The 21,800-nt window shown below is 35.9% G+C and overlaps 2 protein-coding genes, 2 long non-coding RNA genes and 2 other non-coding genes across 9 annotated transcripts; 2 read left to right on the top strand and 4 right to left on the bottom strand.

Annotated features, from left to right (window-relative positions):
- Nucleotides 1-215: 215 nt before the first annotated feature.
- Nucleotides 216-4,072, bottom strand: LOC109173467 (probable myosin-binding protein 4). 3 transcript variants are annotated; one of them, XM_019322702.1, is made up of 4 exons: nucleotides 3,847-4,072; nucleotides 2,168-3,426; nucleotides 738-1,647; nucleotides 216-632 (listed from the first exon to the last, which is right to left on the bottom strand). In XM_019322702.1, exons 2-3 carry the CDS (start codon nucleotides 3,333-3,335, stop codon nucleotides 749-751), a joined length of 2,067 nt encoding a protein of 688 aa, XP_019178247.1. In that variant the 5' UTR covers nucleotides 3,336-3,426; nucleotides 3,847-4,072; the 3' UTR covers nucleotides 216-632; nucleotides 738-748. The 3 variants fall into 3 exon arrangements, with proteins under 3 accessions (XP_019178247.1, XP_019178249.1, XP_019178248.1); XM_019322704.1 differs by having other exon boundaries at nucleotides 845-1,647; XM_019322703.1 differs by having other exon boundaries at nucleotides 2,171-3,426.
- Nucleotides 4,073-5,310: 1,238 nt separating this feature from the next.
- Nucleotides 5,311-5,394, top strand: TRNAY-GUA. Its single transcript is given in 2 exon segments — nucleotides 5,311-5,347; nucleotides 5,359-5,394. It is a non-coding gene; the product is annotated as a tRNA-Tyr (tRNA).
- Nucleotides 5,395-5,457: 63 nt separating this feature from the next.
- Nucleotides 5,458-5,529, bottom strand: TRNAD-GUC. The gene has a single exon. It is a non-coding gene; the product is annotated as a tRNA-Asp (tRNA).
- A 723-nt stretch (nucleotides 5,530-6,252) lies between these two features.
- On the top strand, nucleotides 6,253-9,557 carry LOC109173880 (fructokinase-1). The gene is made up of 5 exons (XM_019323220.1): nucleotides 6,253-6,823; nucleotides 7,498-7,748; nucleotides 7,884-8,172; nucleotides 8,534-8,686; nucleotides 8,879-9,557. Exons 1-5 carry the CDS (start codon nucleotides 6,461-6,463, stop codon nucleotides 9,272-9,274), a joined length of 1,452 nt encoding a protein of 483 aa, XP_019178765.1. The 5' UTR covers nucleotides 6,253-6,460; the 3' UTR covers nucleotides 9,275-9,557.
- A 7,503-nt stretch (nucleotides 9,558-17,060) lies between these two features.
- On the bottom strand, nucleotides 17,061-17,682 carry LOC109173732. The gene is made up of 2 exons (XR_002052953.1): nucleotides 17,146-17,682; nucleotides 17,061-17,114 (listed from the first exon to the last, which is right to left on the bottom strand). It is a non-coding gene; the product is annotated as an uncharacterized LOC109173732 (long non-coding RNA).
- An 85-nt stretch (nucleotides 17,683-17,767) lies between these two features.
- Nucleotides 17,768-21,764, bottom strand: LOC109173731. 2 transcript variants are annotated; one of them, XR_002052952.1, is made up of 4 exons: nucleotides 20,495-21,764; nucleotides 19,704-19,777; nucleotides 18,573-18,688; nucleotides 17,768-18,482 (listed from the first exon to the last, which is right to left on the bottom strand). It is a non-coding gene; the product is annotated as an uncharacterized LOC109173731 (long non-coding RNA). The 2 variants fall into 2 exon arrangements; XR_002052951.1 differs by lacking the exon at nucleotides 20,495-21,764 and having other exon boundaries at nucleotides 19,704-20,137.
- Between the last annotated feature and the right edge of the window lie 36 nt (nucleotides 21,765-21,800).

Below are 21,800 nucleotides of genomic sequence, written 5' to 3'. Positions count from 1 at the left end.
GGTATACTTTACAATCCAAAACCAAAAAAAGATTTCCCACTTCATACAAAAGTGTAATCATGCATGTGCTTTACTATCTCTTACACATCAGGCTATTCCAAATACATTGCAAAAAAAAAAAAAAAAAAAAAAAAAAGAAGCTTTTTCCGACTAAAAATCAAACTCTGCAGATGTGATTCGAACTAAACCTAAATTAGTCTTATAGTAATGCGATATGGAATAAGCAAAACAAGGGGTTTCATTTAGCAGAGAAAGACAATATTAATTTGGAGCTCATGCAAAAGTCCATCTGATCTGTATTTACACAAAAGAACAAGAAAGAAGAAAAGAACCTGCAATCAGGAATCAGGACTGAGAATAACAGTAAAAATCGATTACATTGTAATCCAATTGCAGGGTCACTGGAGGGGTTCTAAGTTCTAACAAAACTGTTGAATGACAAAGAAAACTCGATCTGTCATGTCTAAATCCAAACTTACTTGAAGCAATTCCTTGTCCAGTGAATGAACGTGTTTGAAGTTTCACGAACCTCGTGCATTATGTCTTCATCTACTTCATTTTGGGTTTCGGTGAGAAGACAACCTTGACCACCCTCATTTCCACTCACGTTTCTTGGCATTTCATCATCAAACCTTCAAAGCCAAATCATCAGGGGAATAAAATCAGTGTTTGAAAGCAAAGATGATAATTGGAAAAAAACTGTACGTAGAAAGAAAAGGTGTGGGTTGCTTAGTTACATATTAAGTGATCAAGGTGAAGTGTAGATTTTCTCATTCTTGAAGTTTAATACCGAGGATTTCTTGTCTGCTTTCAAATCACAAAACTGAATGCGATTATTTTCTACCTGAGCTACACTATGATTCTCAACTATGCCTTTTGACCCTATCTCGTCCTTCTGCAAGTCTGATACAACTGACCCTTCACGATACATTTTCCTATATTGTTCTAACTGAGCTTCCAAATCTTGTGTTTCTTTATCCTTTTCAGCAAGCATATCATTAGCCCTCTCCAATGCCTCCATGTCATATTCCGCTTGCTCCTCCATCATTCTTAAGTGCTGCGATGCCTCCATATGAAGTGTGGCCTTCTCCTCTTGCAATCTAGTGATCATAGCCATTGCCTCATTTGCAGCACTAGCAGCAGCATTTCGTTCTTCCTCTAATTCCTTGTATAGATTTTTCAACGCCTTCTGATCATGTTCAACCTGCCGTTTCAATCTATCAACCATACTCTCGTCTTCTATATCACTCAGAATAAATACATCCATACATTCAGAACCACACTCACTTTTCTCCAATGAGGTTGTCTTTTGAAGCACATGTTTTCCATCAAAACTAGAACCATCGCTTCTTTGAATGTCATCGTGATGACCATATGCCCTCCTATTTTTCAAAAAATCCATCTCGGGAGCAGATGTTTGAAGTAATGATTTTGCATCTTCTGCCATTCTTGGTGAACCAGAGGAGGACCCGGATTGTTCTGCAGGCATGTGATATATTTCACCGTCTCTATAACTCATAGCTGAAGCATCAACTAGATTCATATGGTTTGGTGTTACCGAAGCACGATCATCTGAATTACCAGTTGTTACTGTGGTATCATTGATCACTGAATTATGTCCTTTGTGATTGCTGTCAGTCATATTCACTGTTGCCAAAACATTTACAAACAAAGCAGTCAGATGAAAGGGAAGTAGGATTTAGCTAATTCTCATAAGAAACCTCTACAAGGAGTTAATACCATCTAGGGTCCTCCGAGTATAGTGGTTTTGCCACGTTTAGTCCAAAACTTTTAAATTGACCGCCCATGGTCCTTCGACTTTCAAATTGTTACCATCCGTAGTCCAAGTTAACCACCCATGGTCCTTCAACTTTCAAAATTTAACCAGTTGCAGTCCTCTTGGAAGGACCATGGGTGGTTAAAATTTGATAGTTGAAGGACCATGGGTGGTTAACTTGGACCATAGATCGTAACAACTTGAAAGTCGAAGGACCATGAATAGTGAATTTGAAAGTGTAGGACTAAATGTGGCAAAACCACTGTACTCGGAGGACTCTAGATGGTATTAACTCCCTCTACAAGTATTAGTTGAATTTGGAGATAAGCACATAAATGCATATAATAGAAATACAAATAATACAACATCAAGGAGAAAATGGTAGCTTACAACCTTCCGGTATTTTCACAGTAGTGGGTGAAGAAGGCAAGTTGGTTAAGTCTGACAGTAAAGAAGGACCAGACATATGAAAGTGGGAAATATTGGGCTTAGAAATCTCTCGTGATGCATAAGGAACTTCAGAGACTCCTGACAATTGTGGCGTGTCATCTAATGGCATAACCTTTGGCATTATAGGAGAATGGGGTTTTGGACTAAATGGTTCCCAATCACGTTCCCCCAAGCCATGCTTTATGTGTGAAATCAGAACGCTGTCCTTGTTGGCATTGAGCTGCATTGACTGGTCCAAATCAAATTGGTCAGGTTCAGCAGATTGGCGACGAGTCTTCCCTAGAGCTACACCATGGGTCGATGATTTCTGCACGAACATTTTGGCAGGATGACCGCCATTTCTAGAATTGGAATAATTTGTTCCACAAAGTCCATAATATCCATCCTCATCATCAGAGGCCACTTCCGACTCAGAATCAGAAGAGAACTTCAGCTCTGTATACCCTACATTTGACAGACGGTCAACACCAATTTTCCCCGGAGAACAAGGTGACTTTGGCCCAGAAAGTTGATCTCTAATCTTCTTGAAGCTATCCTGCCGGTTGAACCAACTATGATCTGGTGTGCGAGGCAGATGAGGCTTGACACTAGCTGTAGAAGCTCCACACCCAACAGGAGTTAACTGGACCAATTTCTGAGCACTGGAGCGAGCTTTCCATGACTTGTTACAACAAGAACATCTCCATGGCCCCGAAGAACTGGCTAGAGGATTCTTTTTCATATACATATCCATCCATGATTTATTCATTGTTAACCTATTCTCCGCAGCAAGTGACACAAAGCACTCTTCACACATTCCACGAACATCAGCAAGATTGCCATGAATATAACAGTGAACTAGGGATGATATCTCCTCTCTATGGTTGCTGCAAAGTAGACTCTGATAATATCCGGGTTTCTTGTTCCCAAATACATGATCGAGCCTCGAGCATAGTAGACAAGGCGTTTGCAATTCACAGTAACGTGCAAATTTAGTGAGCAAATATGACAATGCTGCATCCACAAACAGCAAAAACATCAAAAACCATTCACAAGCAGCAGAAGACAACAGTGCCATATAACCCCGCGGGTTCCTCTGTCTAGCAGATGAAATCCCTGCGGCTGCCATTTCACAAATCACATTAGCATTTCCGGGAATCTCAATGACTTAATGGCCTCAAAGAATCCACTCTTTGCAAATCCCCCAAATGGCTCAATCACTGCAAATCACCAAACTATTAGAAGAAAAACCCACAGACAAACTTGAATTTCAAAGTCAACGACTTCATAATCAAACAAACAAGCTTTAACCTAAACGAAAATCATCCCAGTTCTTAAAATGCCTCACAATCATGAACCCACAAATTACACACACAAAAGACACGCACAAGCCCTAATTTCGTTCATCTCAAAAAGGTCAATAAGCAATCATACACATCAACAAAATGCAACACAATCTACAATCTACAATAAGATTATGGGTTTAAATGGCTTCCCCTAAAGGAAACGAATGCAAGACATGAATATCAATGCATCAAAACAACAAAAATGGGTTCTTCGTGGCAATGTCATACAATTCCGATTTATTCTTCCCAAAAAAAAAAGTGAGAAATGTGAGAAAAGACGAAGGAAGTTGAAACCTTGGTCCGCCGCGCAGCCGGTGGAGGAGCAGAGGGAGGATCAATGGAGACGGAGGAATGATCAGCGATTCATCGTCGACGTGATTGCTCGAAGGAGAGAAAGCGGATAAAATGAAGAAATGAGTGAAAATTTACAAAGACGTCCTTCGTTCCAGAAAATGACTGACCGTTGAAAACAACTGAATTTCAGAGTCCTTGTTTGTTTCGACAGGAATCTAGTGTTTAGTGAAACCTCCCACCTTCCAATTCTACCACTACCTTAACATTCTTTAGGATAACACTTCCATAAAGCAAATACCAATTTTGATTACATGAGTATTAGCAAAATGACAGTTTTGATTCACATGTTTAATTTCTATCAATTTTTATCTATGACTATTATTTTAGTACCAATTTTCATTTATGATTATTATTTTAGTACCAAAATTTATCACGACGGTCATCCATCCGTTTAAACCATGTCGAAATCCAATTTAAGCATTAAAAAAGGAATTTAAGACCTAAGATCAATCCTAATTCGCAGTTCTCCTCTTCAAATTAAGGTATGATGATGATAAGAACTGTGAATTGAAATTAATTTTAGGTATTAACTCGATAAATATTGTAATACTTATAACTGAATATGTTATACTTACACACTCAGTTGTTTACAACCCCGACCCGGCAAAGGATAGGAACCAAGACCTTTGAGGTCGGGGCAAGAAAAGTGAGAAGCTCAAGCTCTTAGCCTCTTAGAGCCTGGCCGCGGTAAAGTATGGAACACTCGTATGGAGCACCCCAAAGGCGACCAAAGTCAATGGCACGTTCATGTCGATGTCGAGCAATGTATACTTTTTTTGCATAATAAAATAGCTAAGGAGCAAACATGAGGCATGTAGAAGGGGATAGCACCGTTGATCAAGGCCGTAGAGCAAAAATACTCTCTTTCACTTACGATTTCTCATAGCTCAGAGAGTGAGGGACTACTGACTAGTGATGGATGTATCATAAATGGACCCGGAGCAAATCAACCAGGTGGAGCGGACTCGACCAACCTAGGAGCTCCAAGGGCCGGGCCCTATGCTCCGCACCTTGGGGTCCAAATAATTTTGTCTTATTATGACATCATCATTCACTCTCTTGTAATAACATTACACAAGTCTTAATACAATTTTGTCTTTGTGACCAACATTCTTGTCTTTGCGTTTATTGCGTCTACCTTTATACGTTATCTCTTAATTATTAGATTATTCGAATTGGGCTACCCGGGTCAGTATAACCCATCATTATATAGTGCACTTTCAGCTTGATTATATAATGTTGGTGTTGGTGCATTACACACAGAAACAACATCCCATTTGCTTGTCTCCTTTGGTTTATGCCTTTGATGGACAATGTTCAGCGAACTCTTAATGCAACTTTAAGGTCGAAAATGTTATGATCAAAACAATTAAATACTAACCAGTTCGAGAGTTTTCAACAAAACCGACCTTAGCTCAGTTGGTAGAGCGGAGGACTGTAGTGAGTGCCGTAATCCTTAGGTCGCTGGTTCGAATCCGGCAGGTCGGATTACCATTTTTTTATATTTTCGTTCATCCTTAAACACAAAATAAAAAATGAGAAACAAAAATTCGCCGTTGCCGGGGATCGAACCCGGGTCACCCGCGTGACAGGCGGGAATACTCACCACTATACTACAACGACTTTTGCTTCTACTCTTAAACAACAAATAGATCTATAAAAAATATCAGACTGATTTCCATAGTAGAGTTTAAGTTGTGAATTGAAGTGGATGGAATGGTGGGAAAGAGGAGAGGTATTTATAGTGAAAAAATATGGGAAGTGTCTTAGGAGGAAGAAATGTAATCATTGGTGGTTATGTTGTCTTGTCCCTATAGTTATGTGACGGAATGTCTTTGAATCGATTGTTATTTGTGTAGACGATGACATATTTTACTCATGAACTTTTTAATTATGCTTTGTTTTTATGATTGTGTTCGTTTTGATCGTGTGTCATCGTTTTTTGGTTCTATAAGAGTTTTTGAAGAAACGCTGAAAGGGCAACTCTCATTCTTGTACTTATGGGTCCCATTCATATTGAAAAATATGATTCACATTGATTGAGTATCAAATGAGAAATGAGAAATGAGAAAATGAATTTTTTTGTACGATACCCAACACATAAAATTAAGTATTGAATGTATATTTTGTGTTCAACGAATTGCAATCGAGTTGAATGAATAAATGTTAAAAATTGTAATAATTATGACTTGATTTGATTGTAAGTTTGTAACTGTTTAAAATTTTAATAGTATTACATGGCATATATTCGATAGTAAATGTTGGAAATTGATGACTTGATTCAATAGTCTAGAATCGGACAATTTTTTATTACGAACTCTTATAAATAGTATTGGATTGGTATGATTCCCGTTATTCATTGGAGTGGATAGTGGAATGACTACGGTTATTCCTAAGAAGTTATGAACCTTCCATTCAATTGAATCAATTCCATTCCAAGATTCTCAGATTCGTAAGAGATTGCGCATTTCACAATCGTGATAACACCGCCATTCTCTTCTCCACTGTTACTCTGTTGAATTTGAGATTGTGATTTGTGGTTTTTGTTACCTGAATGCATCATCAAGCTATAACCGGGAAATCGACGCTAGTTCCACCAAATGGCCTTTTCTCACACCCGACCTCTGCTCAAAACCCTAGACTGCCTGTAATTCGTTCCGTCTCGCTCAATAGAAGTAGGGCTCGTTGTTCGGTTCTCAATAGCCGGGGGATAGAAATTCCGGCAACAAAGCTCCGGCGTTCCAACGGCTCCGGCGAAGACCGCCGCCTCAGGGCGGTCGGGGTTAAGGACATAGATGTCGCGACGCTCGGGAACCTCTGCGTTGATATTGTGCTCAATGTCCCTAAACTGCCCCCCAAGCCCCGTGACCAGCGCAAGGCTTACATGGATGAGCTGTCCAAAACTCCACCGGATAAGGTTTGAGCCCTCTTTGCATTTCTGCTCGATTTTGCTATAAATTTCTTTCTCTTGTCTGGTTCTCGTCTGAAACCATTGTAGCTATCTTGTCCTTTAGAATTTTTAGGCTGCTTGAAATTCAGGCTGACATTTCTGCAAATGCGCCTTGAAACAGAGTTCATTAATAGACCATTGTGTGTGTGTGTGTGTGTGTGTGTGTGTTTGTGTTTTCCATTAAATCTTGTTGAGAAATCTGAAAGGGTGCCATTTTATTGCAAACTGGAACCCCTATATTGAATTCTAAACATTAGGTATCAAATGGCTACTAAATCATCTGTTTTCAGAAAGTTGTAATGGAAGTTAATCATCCGGTGTAGCAATATTTGACTAATTCTTGGGCATTAACGGCGAATAAATATGATTCTTGAACAATTTATCAACTGAGATAGATGCCCTGAAGTAGTGGTCTCAATCCACTTTCTGTTCCTCCGTTCTAATCTTTAACTGCAAACTTGCAAAATCCTGATGTGAGCCATAAGATTGTCTCGAATATCTTTATAGTCTTGCCGTTTTCATTTTCCCTTTGGGCAGCAATTGAAGGGATACATTTGTGCTTCTCTTGCTTCTGTCCACCAACAGCCCTTACACCGACAGTATTTCAGCATCTTGACTTTTTGGTCTGCACTGTGCTGCAGGAATACTGGGAAGCTGGTGGCAACAGCAATGTAGCAATAGCAGCAGCGAGACTTGGGCTTTGCTGTACTACAATTGGTCATGTTGGCAATGATGTCTATGGACGTTTCCTCTCAGATGTGCTTCATAGTGAAGGAATCAGTATGGTTGGGATGAATGAACCGAGTGATGACGTTGATAGCTCCAGTGCTGCCTACGAAACTCTGCTTTGCTGGGTCCTGGTGGATCCTTTACAAAGACATGGTTTTTGCAGGTGATTGCTTTCTCCATCCCCAATATTTCTCTCTATGTGTGCCAACCTATGCAGTACCAGAAAAGATGCAATGCTTAGCTTTCTTCATTCTTTTGCTTGTTTTATGTTACAAGGGTGACAGTTACTTCTTTTCAGTCGAGCAGATTTTAGTGAGGATCCTGAATACAGTTGGATGACTAAGTTGTCTGCTGAAGTAAAGATGTCTATAAAACGATCAAAAATCCTATTCTGCAATGGTTATGACTTTGATGAGCTCTCTCCTAGCCTGCTTGAATCTGCTTTGGATTTTGCGGTTGAAGCTGAAACATCTATCTTTTTTGACCCTGGTCCAAGGCTGACCCTTGTTTCAGGAAGACCTGAAGAACAGAGAGCAGCTGACAAATTCTTCAAGATGAGTGATGTGCTTCTTTTGACTTCTGAAGAGGTTAACTCACCACTTCTAATAGTTTACATTCACATGTATGAATTTTGGTTCACTTGCATCTTCTGAACAGCTATCTGATAATACACCCCATAAGATACATTTCAACTGCTTTAATTCTGTTGTGTCCTTTTATCTTTATACTTCATTTAGAACTCTCTCATTCTAGGGAGTTGCTTAGCATGTAGTATTGCTAGTAGTAGCAGTATCTTGTAGTCTTCTTCCACAGTGTTGCAAAACGCTCTCCATCTAAGGGTAGAGAAACCAAAATCACTAAAGAAAAGTAGCTCCAAAATGGATTTAACTAAAATTCTTTTCTTTGTATTCCTATATTCTTAGTCTCATTGACAATTTGTATTACCAGGCAGGATCGTTGACTGGCATTGAAAATCCAATTATGGCAGGGCAAGAGTTGCTAAAGAAAGGAGCCCGTCTTAAGTGGGTGATTGTTAAGATGGGTGCAAAGGGTTCAATTTTGATCACCAAATCAAGTATAACTTGTGCCCCTGGATTCAAGGTATCACTTTTGTTGGAGAGGGAAATTGAATTTTTATTTGGAATACATTTTTTGATTATTTGCTTTGACAGTGAAGTGAACAATACATACATATATTTCATAGAAGAATTGCTTATTAATCCCATCCATCCATTATGCATTTCTATCCAACAAAGTGACTCACCTTATTCCGTGAACTAATACTTTGAACAGGTGAATGTTATTGACACTGTTGGGTGTGGAGACAGCTTTGTGGCTGCCGTTGCATTTGGTTTTATACACAATGTGCCATTGGTATATACTCTAACCCTGGCAAATGCAGTGGGCGGTGCAACTGCTATGGGTTGTGGTGCTGGTAGAAATGTCGCGACCCTAGAGCAAGTGAAGGAACTCATGAGAAGATCAGATATTAACGAGGATGAAAAGTTATGGGAGGAGTTACTTAGTGATAGTGTAGGAACCTTAGAAGTAAATTTACTCTCAAGATCACTCATAGACCAGAACAGCCAACAGCTTAACGTAGTTCCCCTGCAAAGGGCGGTCTCTGAAATTCTACCCAAGCTCTTACCTACTCAGTCAAAGATGGCCATCGTTTCTTCACTGTCATGAACAGACGTTATGATGGTAGATTGGTTATATTTGCTATAGTCATCAACATATGATTACTATCGCCTTACTCCTCACCACAAAAACACAGCTCAAGATTGGAGATGAATGGTAAGTTGAGACAATATTTTAGTTTCAGGGAAGGGTGCTCAATATTGTGGGTTGTATTTTTACCATCTTGATGATTAAATAAACTTATAGCGCACGATTTACACAATCAATTCTTGTAATTTACTTGGCACAGCAGTGAGAATAGCGTTTTAGATGCATTATACTTGTTTAGTCAGATTCTCTCCTTCAATGCTTTTAGTTCTTACTGCTATCATGCTATTAGGTCATGTTTTACTATTTACGGTCTGAACTAAATAACCAACTGAACCAACTAAGCTGTGAAGTCAAAGAGAAGATAATGGGAGAAGAAGAAACATGACAACTTGTGAAAAGTGTTTTATTCTGTTTTACTTTTCAGATTTATAAGAAACATAGGCCTGAAAGTATTACAAAAGACATTATGTGACTTTAGGGTCTTGTAATTGGATGAACCTTTATTTCTGTCTACACTTTGATTCCCTCTGCTTTAATTGATTGATTATGCATCCATGTGTTGTTGCAGTGCATGCATATTTCTCCTTAGAATGTTGAAATTTGCTGGGCAGCTTTCGTTCGTTCGTCATATATCTGTTCACGAAAGAGTTAATTTCCAATTTAGTCTTCGACTATGATGACATTTCTTGATTTAGTCTAATTTTTCGTGGGTTTTTCCTCTTCGACTACAAGAGGCAAGTCTGAAAGTTTGGTTTGTTTGACAAATCAATGAGCTCTGCTGGTTTTAAAGTTTCAACATTTTCAACTCCTAACATCCAGCTTTAATTACACAGCCAATCACGCAACTAATTTTCACATGGAAAGGTTCAAAATACTTTTAAGCAATCGTTATATGAGTTAATTCCATTTTTTATCCAATGGGTGGCAATTCATTTTTAGTCCTTTTTATCAGAACATTTATTTTTGATCTTAGTATTATTATGACATGATCTCTTTTGGTCCTTTATCAAAAAAATTGTTGACATTTTGTTAAATACAAAGATATTTCGCTCTTCAATTATGATTTTTTTTTTCAAAAAAATAAACATAACAAATATAACGGGTCAACGCACTTTGTATTAAAAAGATCAAAATGTCATTCAATTTAACAAAATTTTAACGATTTTGTTGATAGAGGACCATGTTAGTAATGTTATATTTCCTATTCATTTATTATACTTAGCTTGTATTATTATTATAATTGAATTAGTCATGTAACTGATAGCTACTGTATAGGGCAGTTAGATAGGACTCTAATCCTTTTGTATCTCTGTAACTTATCTCAGTTTGAATTAACGACAATCAGTTTCACTCATTTGGTATCAGTTAGCTAGGTGATCTCTATCTCTCTCTCCTTCCCGAAACTATGTCGACAAACTCTAGCGAAAGAACAGTCACCGCCGCTACACCACCACCCCCATCCACCCCCAACACCCTAGCCTCAGCTCACCATTTTATCTCTATAAATTTAGGACCAAAAATAGAATTAACTCTATCGTGGATCAGTGTCCATATTTCAAGGTGGACATTAGTCTAAAATGATGTTGTTTCAAGGTAGAAGGCAAATTATGCCCTAGACTCGTAATTGTGGACACAGGCCCAAAACGACGTCGTTTTTCAAAAAAAAAAAAAAAAAAACGCGTCATTTAGTTTAAAAAAAAAAAAATCGCGCGTGTATTACCGTTAACGGCGTTATTTTTTTTTTTTGGATTATGAATGTACAGTTATGCCGTTATGAAATTATGAACACAGAACTCTAACATTATGAACTTACAATTATGAACACATAGTGATAAAATTATGACCATGGAGCTTTAAAATTGTGAATATACAGCTTCGAAGATTATGAATGTACAGTTATAGAGTTATGAATGTACAGTTATAGAGTTATGAATCTACAGTTATGGAGTTATGAATCTACAGTTATGAGATTATGAATCTACAGTTATGAGATTATGAATCTACAATTATGGAATTATGAATGTACAGTTATTGATCGAATTATGAACAAAGAGCTCTGACATTATGAACTTACAATTATGAACATATAGTGATAAAATTATGAACATAGAGCTCTAAAATTGTGAACATAGAGTTTCGAAAATTATGAACGTACAATTATGGAGTTATGAATATACACTTATGGAGTTATGTATGTACAGTTATGGAGTTATGAATGTACAGTTATAGAGTTATGAACATACAGTTATGGAGTTATGAATGTACAGTTATTAACATATAGTAATAAAATTATGAACATATACTCTTATAACAAAGCGGTCTGAAATTAAAAAAAAAAAAGAAAAAAAAGGAGATAACAGTGCCTAACGACACTGTTACCCGTGTCCAGCATGCATGCTGGACACGGGTCCAACGCATAACGATTGCAAGGTAGAATGGTAACTGTCATTCACACTCTAGTTCTATATATAATGTTCATTGTAAACCTATTTTTTCTCGTAAGAACATTGTAAACCTATTACAGAGTGAATGGAAAAGATATGATGAGTGTTTATGTATATCAAGGATTAAGTTTATGAACATAGAGAACAAATATTATAAACACGATACATGATGAATGTTATTAAACATTATCCACTAGTTATGCTGTTAAAAATTTAATATGAAACGGTGTTATTTTGAATTAGGGTCTACCAAAATCTAGTCCACAATATAATTTGTGTACTTTAAAAAGAGTAATACTCTCGTCACATATTCAATGCTTCTGAGAAAAGGAAAAGAAACGAAAATTAAGAGAATGAAATGCTCCCTAACACTAATGGGTGTGTAGTTCTTGCGTCGGAGAGTAGGAGGAAAATATGTATAATATAAATATATAATTCTATACATATAAGCAAGACTCGAAACTGAAAATTCTTTTTTCCTTTACTAATTATTTTACTTTTTAGTGTTTATATATATATATATATATATATATATATATATATATGTACGTGTGTAACAGTAGTCTTGTGAGTATACTTTATATTTAACGAATTAATTTTATAACAAATTAACTTTATATGTATGTGTAGTTATGAACGGATATTGTATCAAAGTCAATAGTATTAATTTTTTATTTTTTATTTTTTATTTTTTATTTATTTATAATTGGTATACTAAACGGGAAGCCAATTATTTATATTTACTAAAATGTGAATCAAGTATTAAAGAGACTTGTGCAAATGTGCAATTATTCTTTTGTGTAGTCCTGCTTGCAGTCTGCTCTAATTAAGCTTCACATATAAGCTTGGCATCGTATCAATTTAGTGCCATATATATATATGGAAAATTTTATATATACAATGTTGTAAAGTGGCAATATCTTAGGTTATTATAATACATACATACATACATACATACATACATACATACATACATATATATATATATATATATATATATATATATATATATATATATATATATATATATATATATATATATATATATATATAAACAAAAGAGAAGAATATTGACATAGATAAATAATATTGAATAATGCATGTGATATTTTGTCCATATCAACTTTACACGAAGTTATGGAGTGGTACTTGCAGGAAGAAAGTTTGGAGCACAAAGATTGTCATTCTGTCGTTGGTGTGTGATATGATAAATACGGTGGTTCCCACAAACATGTACACGTACTGTGGTCGGATTGTAAGTGGATCCTTCACTAGTCTGCTTGTTGGTTTAAGTCTTAAGCTCGGGCGATATGATGACGTAAGGTCAGAGGGTTCCAAGCTAAATAGGGCTAAGTATAGCAGTGCCCAAAAGTCTCCCCTCATCGCCAATATTTAGGTAAGGAAAAGGAGGCACATGCTGGGCTCCCAGCATGTCCAACACGTGTCGTGCATGCAGTAGACGAGTTCGGGAATAGCGTCTTATCAGCCACGTGTATTGAGATTCTGAGCGTCCATTAGAATGGGAATGAATTGAAGCCTGCAAACCAGGTCCAAACCCTCAAGTGGTCCGGACTAGGGTGATCGCCCCAACATGAACTGGTCGGGGTTGGTCTCCAAGGTGTGCAGCTCACTGTAGTTCTTAGTCAGCTCGGCTCATAGTTGTAGGTCGGGTAGGCCGAGATTGTGGTCGGTTTAGGTCGAGAATGACTTCTCTCGGTGACTCAACCGAATATCAAGCAAGTGTACAATACGAGGGAATGGTATACTCGGAGTATATTCCCCATTAGTGTGTATTCAAAATATTATGTTGGTTGCTAAGCAACTATAAAGAAGTATAGTTATACATTTAGCACACACTAGTTATTATTTTTGTTGTAGTAGTAAGAGATAGATCTTGACAATTAGTATCATAGCAAGTCAAAGAAGCCATATCGGCATCAAGTTTGGCATTAGGGATTATTGGCGAAGGTTAGCCGAAAAGGCCAAGCTAAGTCAAGTATCCAGTAATCAGTGTACATTCAAAATGTGACACTATTTACTATGCAACAAGTATAACTTTTAGTTCAATAATAAACACTTGATTTTAACAACATTCAAATTTAAATAATTCTTCCTATTAAAATTATTTTAGAATAGATTCTTTCTTTACACTTAAACACATATGTCATTGACACGACCTTAAAATCAAGAATAGATATGATAGCCCCTTTAATTTGGCATCCAATATAATATTAATAGATGAGGTTTTTATGAAGTTGGACCGTCCTTTACCGCAGTGGGAAGCAAAAGACATATCCTTTACGTAGCTTAGCTTGTGGGAATAATTGCAATTTCCATAACGTCTATCTAATCTATCTTTTCTATATTATGAGGTCAACCTTCAAAAAGCCTACTTTAATTTAATTTCAATTCATTAGCTTTATTTATGTCATCCATGACTTCTTCTCATGTCCAAATCTTTTTTTTTTTTTTTTTTTTTTTTTGGAATGACGAAAGAAATTCTGCATTATTACTTGAAATAAAGTGTATATACACAGAATAAACCTTATTTTTATGTAATAACTTACAAACCATACAAGAAAGGTAAACCGCACTAGAAAGACCAAAGTAAAGAATCTAGCTCTATCGATAATACAATTTGAAGTTGGATCTATTGTGGTTACTCGTGCAAGGTCTTAAGGACAGGACAATGAAGAGCTCTCGGGGTTGGGGTTATTATTATTATTTTTTTTAAAATTGTTATGGAATGAATAGTAAAGATGTGTATTTACGGAGTATTATTTTACATCTATTCTCATTAGGTTGACATATCAATTTATTATACAAATCTAGTCACATGCATATAAGAGGATTACCTCACTAAAAATTTTGTAGTCATTTTAGGTAAAAGTTCTAAGCTCAATCATCAATCTTTAAGATTTACCCAAAAAAAATGCAAAATTTGTTCCTAAGTTATAGAGTAATTGTAGAATTCGTTCATACTTAATCGTGTTCACTTCTCGTCCATAAGTTATAACTGACGTTGTAAATTTCTTCCTTTGTTTCTAATAGGTTGTGCTTACTTCTCATCCCTAAGGTATAACTGATGTTGCAAATTTCGTCCTTAATGTTTGTTAGAAAAGGACGAAATTTACAATGTCAGTTATAAGTTATAACTTAGGAACAAGAAGTGAGTACGACCAACAAGCTAAGTAGGAACGAATCATAAGGATTACCTTATAATTTAGGGACGAAATGTGTAATTTTTTCAAAAAAAATAAAAAGAATATATAACCAAAGTCAGTTATAATTTTTGCCATGATAAACGTAACATTAATGTTGATACAATATATCTAGACCTATATGGCTATATATCAAGGCATATATAAGCTTTGCTTCCATGCATTACACGCATAGATACTTATAATAACATTAAAAAAAATATGATTATTGTATTAAAGCATGATGAAGGTTCAAGTTTACAACGTGAAAACAATGGAGTACGTAGCAATGTTTACATAGTTATAGTAAAATAAAGAAAGACATAATCCTCGAAGATCACATTGAAGCTAGGAAAAAAAGTGGAAATAAACCCCCAAAAAAAGATGTGAGTAAGTGGTTAAAGCATGATTCTCGTATTAAAATTTTATGAGTTTACTTATTGTTAATATACTTTATCAGTAGATCAAGCTCGTGGTACAGAAATTTCTTAATGTGATATATTTCTCGTGTTATTTGTAAACTATTACGCAGATCCTTACACACCCGGCCTGTATATATAGAGGCTGCAGGGGTTTCCCATCATCATCATCATGCTTGCACGGGCTTAGCTCACTGGTTCAGTATGTGGTATTTGGAGAAGAGACCAATCCCAAGGTTCGAACCTCGGCAACAGCAGTGTGAAGATTATGTCCAAAGTAGGCAAATTCCTTGTGCGCGCCGACACATTTGTCTTTGTCGACTGAGCCATTGAGTCACCCTAATTTAAAAAAAAAAAAGTCGAAATAACCCACAAAAGAGACGACTAAGTGATTAAAGCATGATTCCCGCATTAAAAAGTGGTCATTGGGGTTGGGGATTCAACCTTTTGGGAGAAGGTTTTCAATTCCCATCATCATTAATTAAAAAAAAAAAAGTGCAAATAAACTCCAAAAGAGGTGACTAAGGGATTAGAACATGATTCTCGTATTAAAAAGTTATGAGTTCGATCACTTATTTTTAATACTTTATCAGTAGGTCAAGCCCGTCACACAAAATTTTTTTAAAATGATATATTTTTCTTGTGTTATTTATAGACTATTACACAAATCCTTACACACCCCTCCCCATATAATGGCCGCAAATTTTCCCATTGTCATTAATTTTGTAAAAAAAAAAAAAAGGAAATTAAATAGAAGTTGGGTATTAACGGTATGACGAGGTGTGAAAAGCATGCAAGGAGGAATGGTGTAAAACATGGACTCCATTTCATGTGGAATATAATATAAGAATAAAGAATAGAGAATATCAAACCTCATCCTTACGTAAAGCAAAAGGGCTAATCTTACCACCCCCACCCCCATCCCCCGTCAAATTAATTATATTCTGAACGATGTTGCTTTAAGTATTTATCTACTTATTAACTTACGGATCCTCGCACTTAATAGATTGATAAGTCATCGTAATTTACTCATCTACTATCTGTGAATCAGGATGTAAGGTCTTATGCCCAACAAGTTATTCTTTCTTTTTCGATGTACCAAAAAATTAAAAATTATGCCAACTCCAATCTTTTAACATATTATAGATTCCTCTTTCTCTCTCTCTCTTTCTGTATAGTATGTGTATATATATAAGCCTTGTCCAAGAGCTAAACTCTCTTCCCTCTCTTCTCAAGCTAGCTAGGTGTGTGTGTATATATATAAATATGAGTTGAGGGGAATGTTGTCTGGTTCGAAATCTTTCATGGGAATGGATCTGAACTTGCATGCATTATTGCATCACTTCATGGTGTGAATTGAACGATTTCGGACCAGGCTTCATTCCCCTCAACTTCACCGGATCATATCGGAGACTATGCCGCCTGTTATGTTAGTTTATCCATTTTTATGTATTCTTGCAGCAAATATATACACTCACACACGCCAAGCATTTTGTGGCTCTCAGTGAGGGAAGGTCACAGAAACGAACTCCAAGTGAGATATTGACTCTTTGAACTACAATAGATAGAGAACCCTCCTCCGCCGGTGAGTTCTTTGTTTTGTTTATTCGTATATTTACCTATTGGCATCGTTTTAATGGTCAATTATGTTCTTCGATCTCTAAGCTTCAAATTTTTTTTCTCTAATTTGCTCTAAAAATGGTGACCTGAGTTGGTAAAGCATGATTGGTTACAACTTCCAATCTTGTCAATATGTCAACATCCACTCTCTTGATCGAGTTCGTCATCCACGGGTCTGGTTTACCTCCACGGTGTGGTTTACACAAACACTGAGACAGAGTGAATGAAGCATTATTCTCGTATTAAAAGGTCACAAATTTGATTTACAGGCACTAAATTATCTCAATGTATGGTAATGGTTGCAGGTTTCCTTGTCATCCAAAAATTTTGAATTGATTGGGTTTTAGACAAAAAAGAAATTTTGGTATAAGAAATATAAATAGAAATGCATTATAATTGTTGTATTTTCTTGATTTCCAGTTGCTTCTTGTTGTCTTTTTGTTCATAAGAGAATAGAAAAAGATACCCAACAATTGAGTTTCAGAGAGAATTATATTGGAGTACTGTCAAAGAGGTAGGGATACATTACATTCATGTATTTGCAAATGAAGCAATAGTTGTCCATGTATGAAACTACAATAGTAATTTGATGTTAAATTAATTGAAAGTTAAATATGAATTTCTTATTAGAGTGTTGTTCTTTGGAGGGACAAAAGGAGTGATCCGAAAATTTTCTTGTTTGATGTTCTATGGTGATCGTTCTAAATTTAAAATTAAAAAGAAAATAATTAAATACTTATGTTGACTAACGCATCAGGTGATTTTTCTCGATAATTCACCATATAGTGAACCTCCACTTCGCTTAACCTACATCTCATAGTAATGGTTACAATTTATGAATGCTGCCTTTACTCAGGATTAAACTCCAACTCTGAAAGCCCTCATTTAGTCATTTGTCTTTACCCTGAAATCTTGTTGAAAGAGATTAAATCACAGAATATATTTTAAACCGTTCACAAGTTTCTCAAAGTATTACACCCTATGAACTACGAGCTATGACTAATAACAAACAAAACGTTATTTTTCGTTGAATCAGTCAACTAATTAAGCTATGTCCCGAGAGCAAAATATTATGACTCAAAATCATGTAGTCATGAGCATAAGCCTTTTTCACTTCATAGTGTGAAATGGCTCTTTAGTATGTAATAATTCCACAATGTTTTTGACTTTGCCATCCCACAAATGATAAGACCAAAGGGGAGAAGACAAGACAGGTGTTAGCCTGGGCATCAAAGTCACGAGGGATTGTCACAAAAAAGCTAGACCTCACAACTTTAATGACACACACTGCACATTACATAGCCTTTAATTGAACAATAATATGGCATTTGATGAACATGATTATTGCTTACCAAAACAGTGATAAAATTTTTGCCAACCCAACTACAAGGCTTTGGTGTCCTGAGAATCTGTGCAATGGATCACAAGGACACCCCACTTTAGTCACCATGATGGAAAATATGGCAATATAGCCTCAACAGACCTGCACAGTTTCACAAAAACTGAAAACCCACACTTTGAAAAGATGACAAAAAACACACATCCCCTCAGTTATGATGATGTTTTCTCGTACATTTTAGGATTTTCATGCATGCTTTTCTGTGCTTCTGTCTGTCCTCATCCCTCAATCCCCAGATTTCATACACATCAGCCTGCAATGAAGATAGTTGTACCATTTGTAGATGCAAACTGCTCTAAATTCAGTTATTAAGGCTGTCTTGAAGTAACTAAGACAGACCATAAAACAGAAATAATTCTCTGCATATTTTGCCTACTACGATGGATCCCGAGAAATTATTGAAATGGTCCCTCGGCCTATAATTCTCTGTATGTTTTCCCTACTAGCCAATTGGCATACTAAGAATGCTCAGTAAATTATTGAAATGGTCCTTCAACTATAATTCTCTGGATGTTTGCCTACTAGCCAATTGGTATGCTAAGAATCCTGAGTAAATTATTGAAATGGTCCACCGGTATAATGATTTCACGACTTTAGTATCCAATTTATCTAATAATGTTCTTGACCATCAAATTTGTACCTGTTTCAGCTCTGCAGACGAAACAATACACCTCTAGAGGACTAGAATAGGTACAAATTCGATAATTCATAACATTATTGGACAAAGTTAGAAGTTGATAACCGAAGTGGTGAAATCACTATAGTCAAATGACCATTTCGGTAATTTCTCTGTGGATAATATAGCTGCATGTTACATTGATGAATTCACAAGTTTTGAGAAACATTTACTTCAAAGACAATGAATGGCATTTGCTTCAAGGGTAATGAACAAAACAATGATGAACATTTGTTACAAAGGCAATGGACACTTTAGTTGATGAATATTTAACACAGCTGTTATGGATATTCACAAACATATTTGCTCCTATAGACACTGGAAATGGGAACAACAACAAAGATGTAAGAAGACACAAAAGGGAAAAGAAAATAAATGAGACTGGACTTCAAAGGCTATGGTTAAGAAATGTTAATTTCCATCCTTGAATCCACTTAATGGATCTAAGCCTTCTTGATTTAGTAAATAAATGATCATTACTATATTACTAAATATCTCACTCTATAGCTGATGATGCCATCAGAATTTGATAATAAGAATCATTTCATGGTTTGATGAATAGTTGCATTAAAAAACAACAATAAATAGAAAGTATTTACTAAATCGGGGAATCTAACAGAAAAGTTTACCGAATCTAATCAGAGCAGTTTTCGCTCCCAAAAGCATGCTTTCCTTGTCAGCCATGAATCTGCATATAAATCACCTGTGAAGAGAAGGCAGCAAAAATACAAATTAGAGGGACCATCTGCAGAAATTCTATCCACCCCCAAGATGAAGTCATTTTTCATTTTATAATTGTCAATTTAAATTCAGTAGTATCGCATTATTGGATGTATTGCAGAAGTATTTTCACCTTTAGTTCAATCATGGTCAAGTCCTAACCAAGAACAATTGCTCATGAAACTAGGAAAGCATATGAGAACTCTTTCCCTTGTAACATAGGCAAAACACCCACCAAGCATATCCTAGTCACTGTGTATATTGGTAAAACTGTTAATTTTAGATAATGTCAAATGACAGAGTGTAACATAACGGCTTCTTAAGCTTGATTTAAGAAACTTAATACAGACAACATGTGAAGCACTACATATATACTTCTACCATTTACTGGTAAGAATATACCAAAAAAAGATGCATGTTGGACAAGTATGATCACCAGTTCAAAAAAATCTTTTGCAAATCCAAATACATTTTCTGGTGTTCTATTACAGCATATTTCAATTCAAGAAATTCCATCAGGTTTCCAACTCCCTTAATGACTTAATGTCCCAGAAGTTGGGGCAATGACTCAAAAATGTTGTAGTTTCAATGAATTAAGTATGCCAAAATACTAGAAAGGAATGCTGCTACACAACTGTCCAGTGAAATACGTCTAAACAATTCGGGCCATCATCCAAATCATATCAAGTCATCAACTAACCTGCTCTACAAGCATGAATGGAACTGTGGCACAGGTTTAAAGATGGCTTCACTGAGTTATATATTTTCATAATCCCCTGCATAGTCAAAACTACTCTGTATAAGCTAATAGCTCTCTATATCTAAAAGGCCACTTAAAGTAGTGGTGCAATGACTTTCCGATAATGGTTAGTTGATGACATAAATAATCAGATTGTGTACCTAAATGGATGCCACTAAGAAAAATTTATGTGACTAGGCATAAAAAGGAAGGCAATATATACACACATTTTAAAGATTGCAATTATCGGCAAGCTAAGAAACTCTTAGCAAGTATAGCATACAAACTCCAAAATGAAGAACAGCTGATCTTAGCATAACCATCATTCACAGAATCTCTCACTGTATAAATATGAGTTCTCTACATGATTACCAATTGGTTAAGAAAGATCATTTCTGCATCTGATAAGGAAATTCAAGGAATACAGAAAGTTATTAATTTAAAGCGACACTGAAAAGAAAATCGAAAGAGCAATGATACAAATACTGAAATACATAAAACATTCTTCAACCATGTAAGGCTAGTCCTCCTTAAGATAGACTCTCTGGAATTCATTAACAAGTTGGCTGAGAAGGGTTGATCACTCAATTGTAAAAAATGGATGAAAATGGAGGACAGTTTAGCTTAGAAAAGGAATATCAAATTCCCAAACTTTAACAATTAAACATATAGTTGTGCTCATCATTCTTCACTTGAAACTTGATTTGATCAACAAGCTCTTGAATACTGGAGTCTCTTCAATGTGTTCTTGCAACTATATAAACTCAGCTAACAATTAGACAAGCTAATGTATTATCATTAAATCAATGCTAGAACGGGGCAACAGTAAGGATATAGAATGCTCATTAAAACAATTACAATCTCAAAGTAATCAGGGAAATCCACCAGAAAAGCTTACAACTAAAAATAAATAGATTATCTTTCACTATCAACAAACTTTGATCTTTTTTCTTCTATCAATTAGTACTTCAAATTACCTGCTGCAAGGAGAAGGCTGCTCAACAAAGTAGTGGAAACAACTGCAGCACTTCACTTCTATCCCCAGGGTGAAGCTAATTTCGATTTTTCTAAGCAACTAATTGTTGAAATCTAGAATTATAAGTACATGAAGCACAAGCATTTTCCTCCAAGGGATCATCTTTACTGGAGATATATCTGCCCCATCTCCCCTTGAAGCTCTCTCTAACTGATAAAAGCTGTGCTGCAATGACTTTGCAATAATGGTTAGGTTAAACTTATGAGAACATGGTTATTGTCAGAATGATCA

This window comes from Ipomoea nil, unplaced genomic scaffold (assembly GCF_001879475.1).
Source record: "Ipomoea nil cultivar Tokyo-kokei standard unplaced genomic scaffold, Asagao_1.1 scaffold0482, whole genome shotgun sequence".
NCBI lineage: Eukaryota > Viridiplantae > Streptophyta > Magnoliopsida > Solanales > Convolvulaceae > Ipomoea > Ipomoea nil.
The sequence above is the reverse complement of the archived record's forward strand: the minus strand, read 5'-3'. Positions and strand labels throughout refer to the sequence as shown.

Excerpts from the sequence above, each read along its gene's own strand:
- LOC109173880 (XM_019323220.1), top strand. The coding sequence starts at position 6,461 with ATGCATCATCAAGCTATAACCGGGAAATCGACGCTAGTTCCACCAAAT. Across the intron at positions 6,824-7,497 it reads CCAAAACTCCACCGGATAAG|GAATACTGGGAAGCTGGTGG; the intron begins GTTTGAGCCCTC and ends ACTGTGCTGCAG. Across the intron at positions 8,687-8,878 it reads CTTGTGCCCCTGGATTCAAG|GTGAATGTTATTGACACTGT; the intron begins GTATCACTTTTG and ends TACTTTGAACAG.
- LOC109173467 (XM_019322702.1), bottom strand. The coding sequence starts at position 3,335 with ATGGCAGCCGCAGGGATTTCATCTGCTAGACAGAGGAACCCGCGGGGT. Across the intron at positions 1,648-2,167 it reads TGTGAAAATACCGGAAGGTT|TGAATATGACTGACAGCAAT; the intron begins GTAAGCTACCAT and ends TTTTGGCAACAG.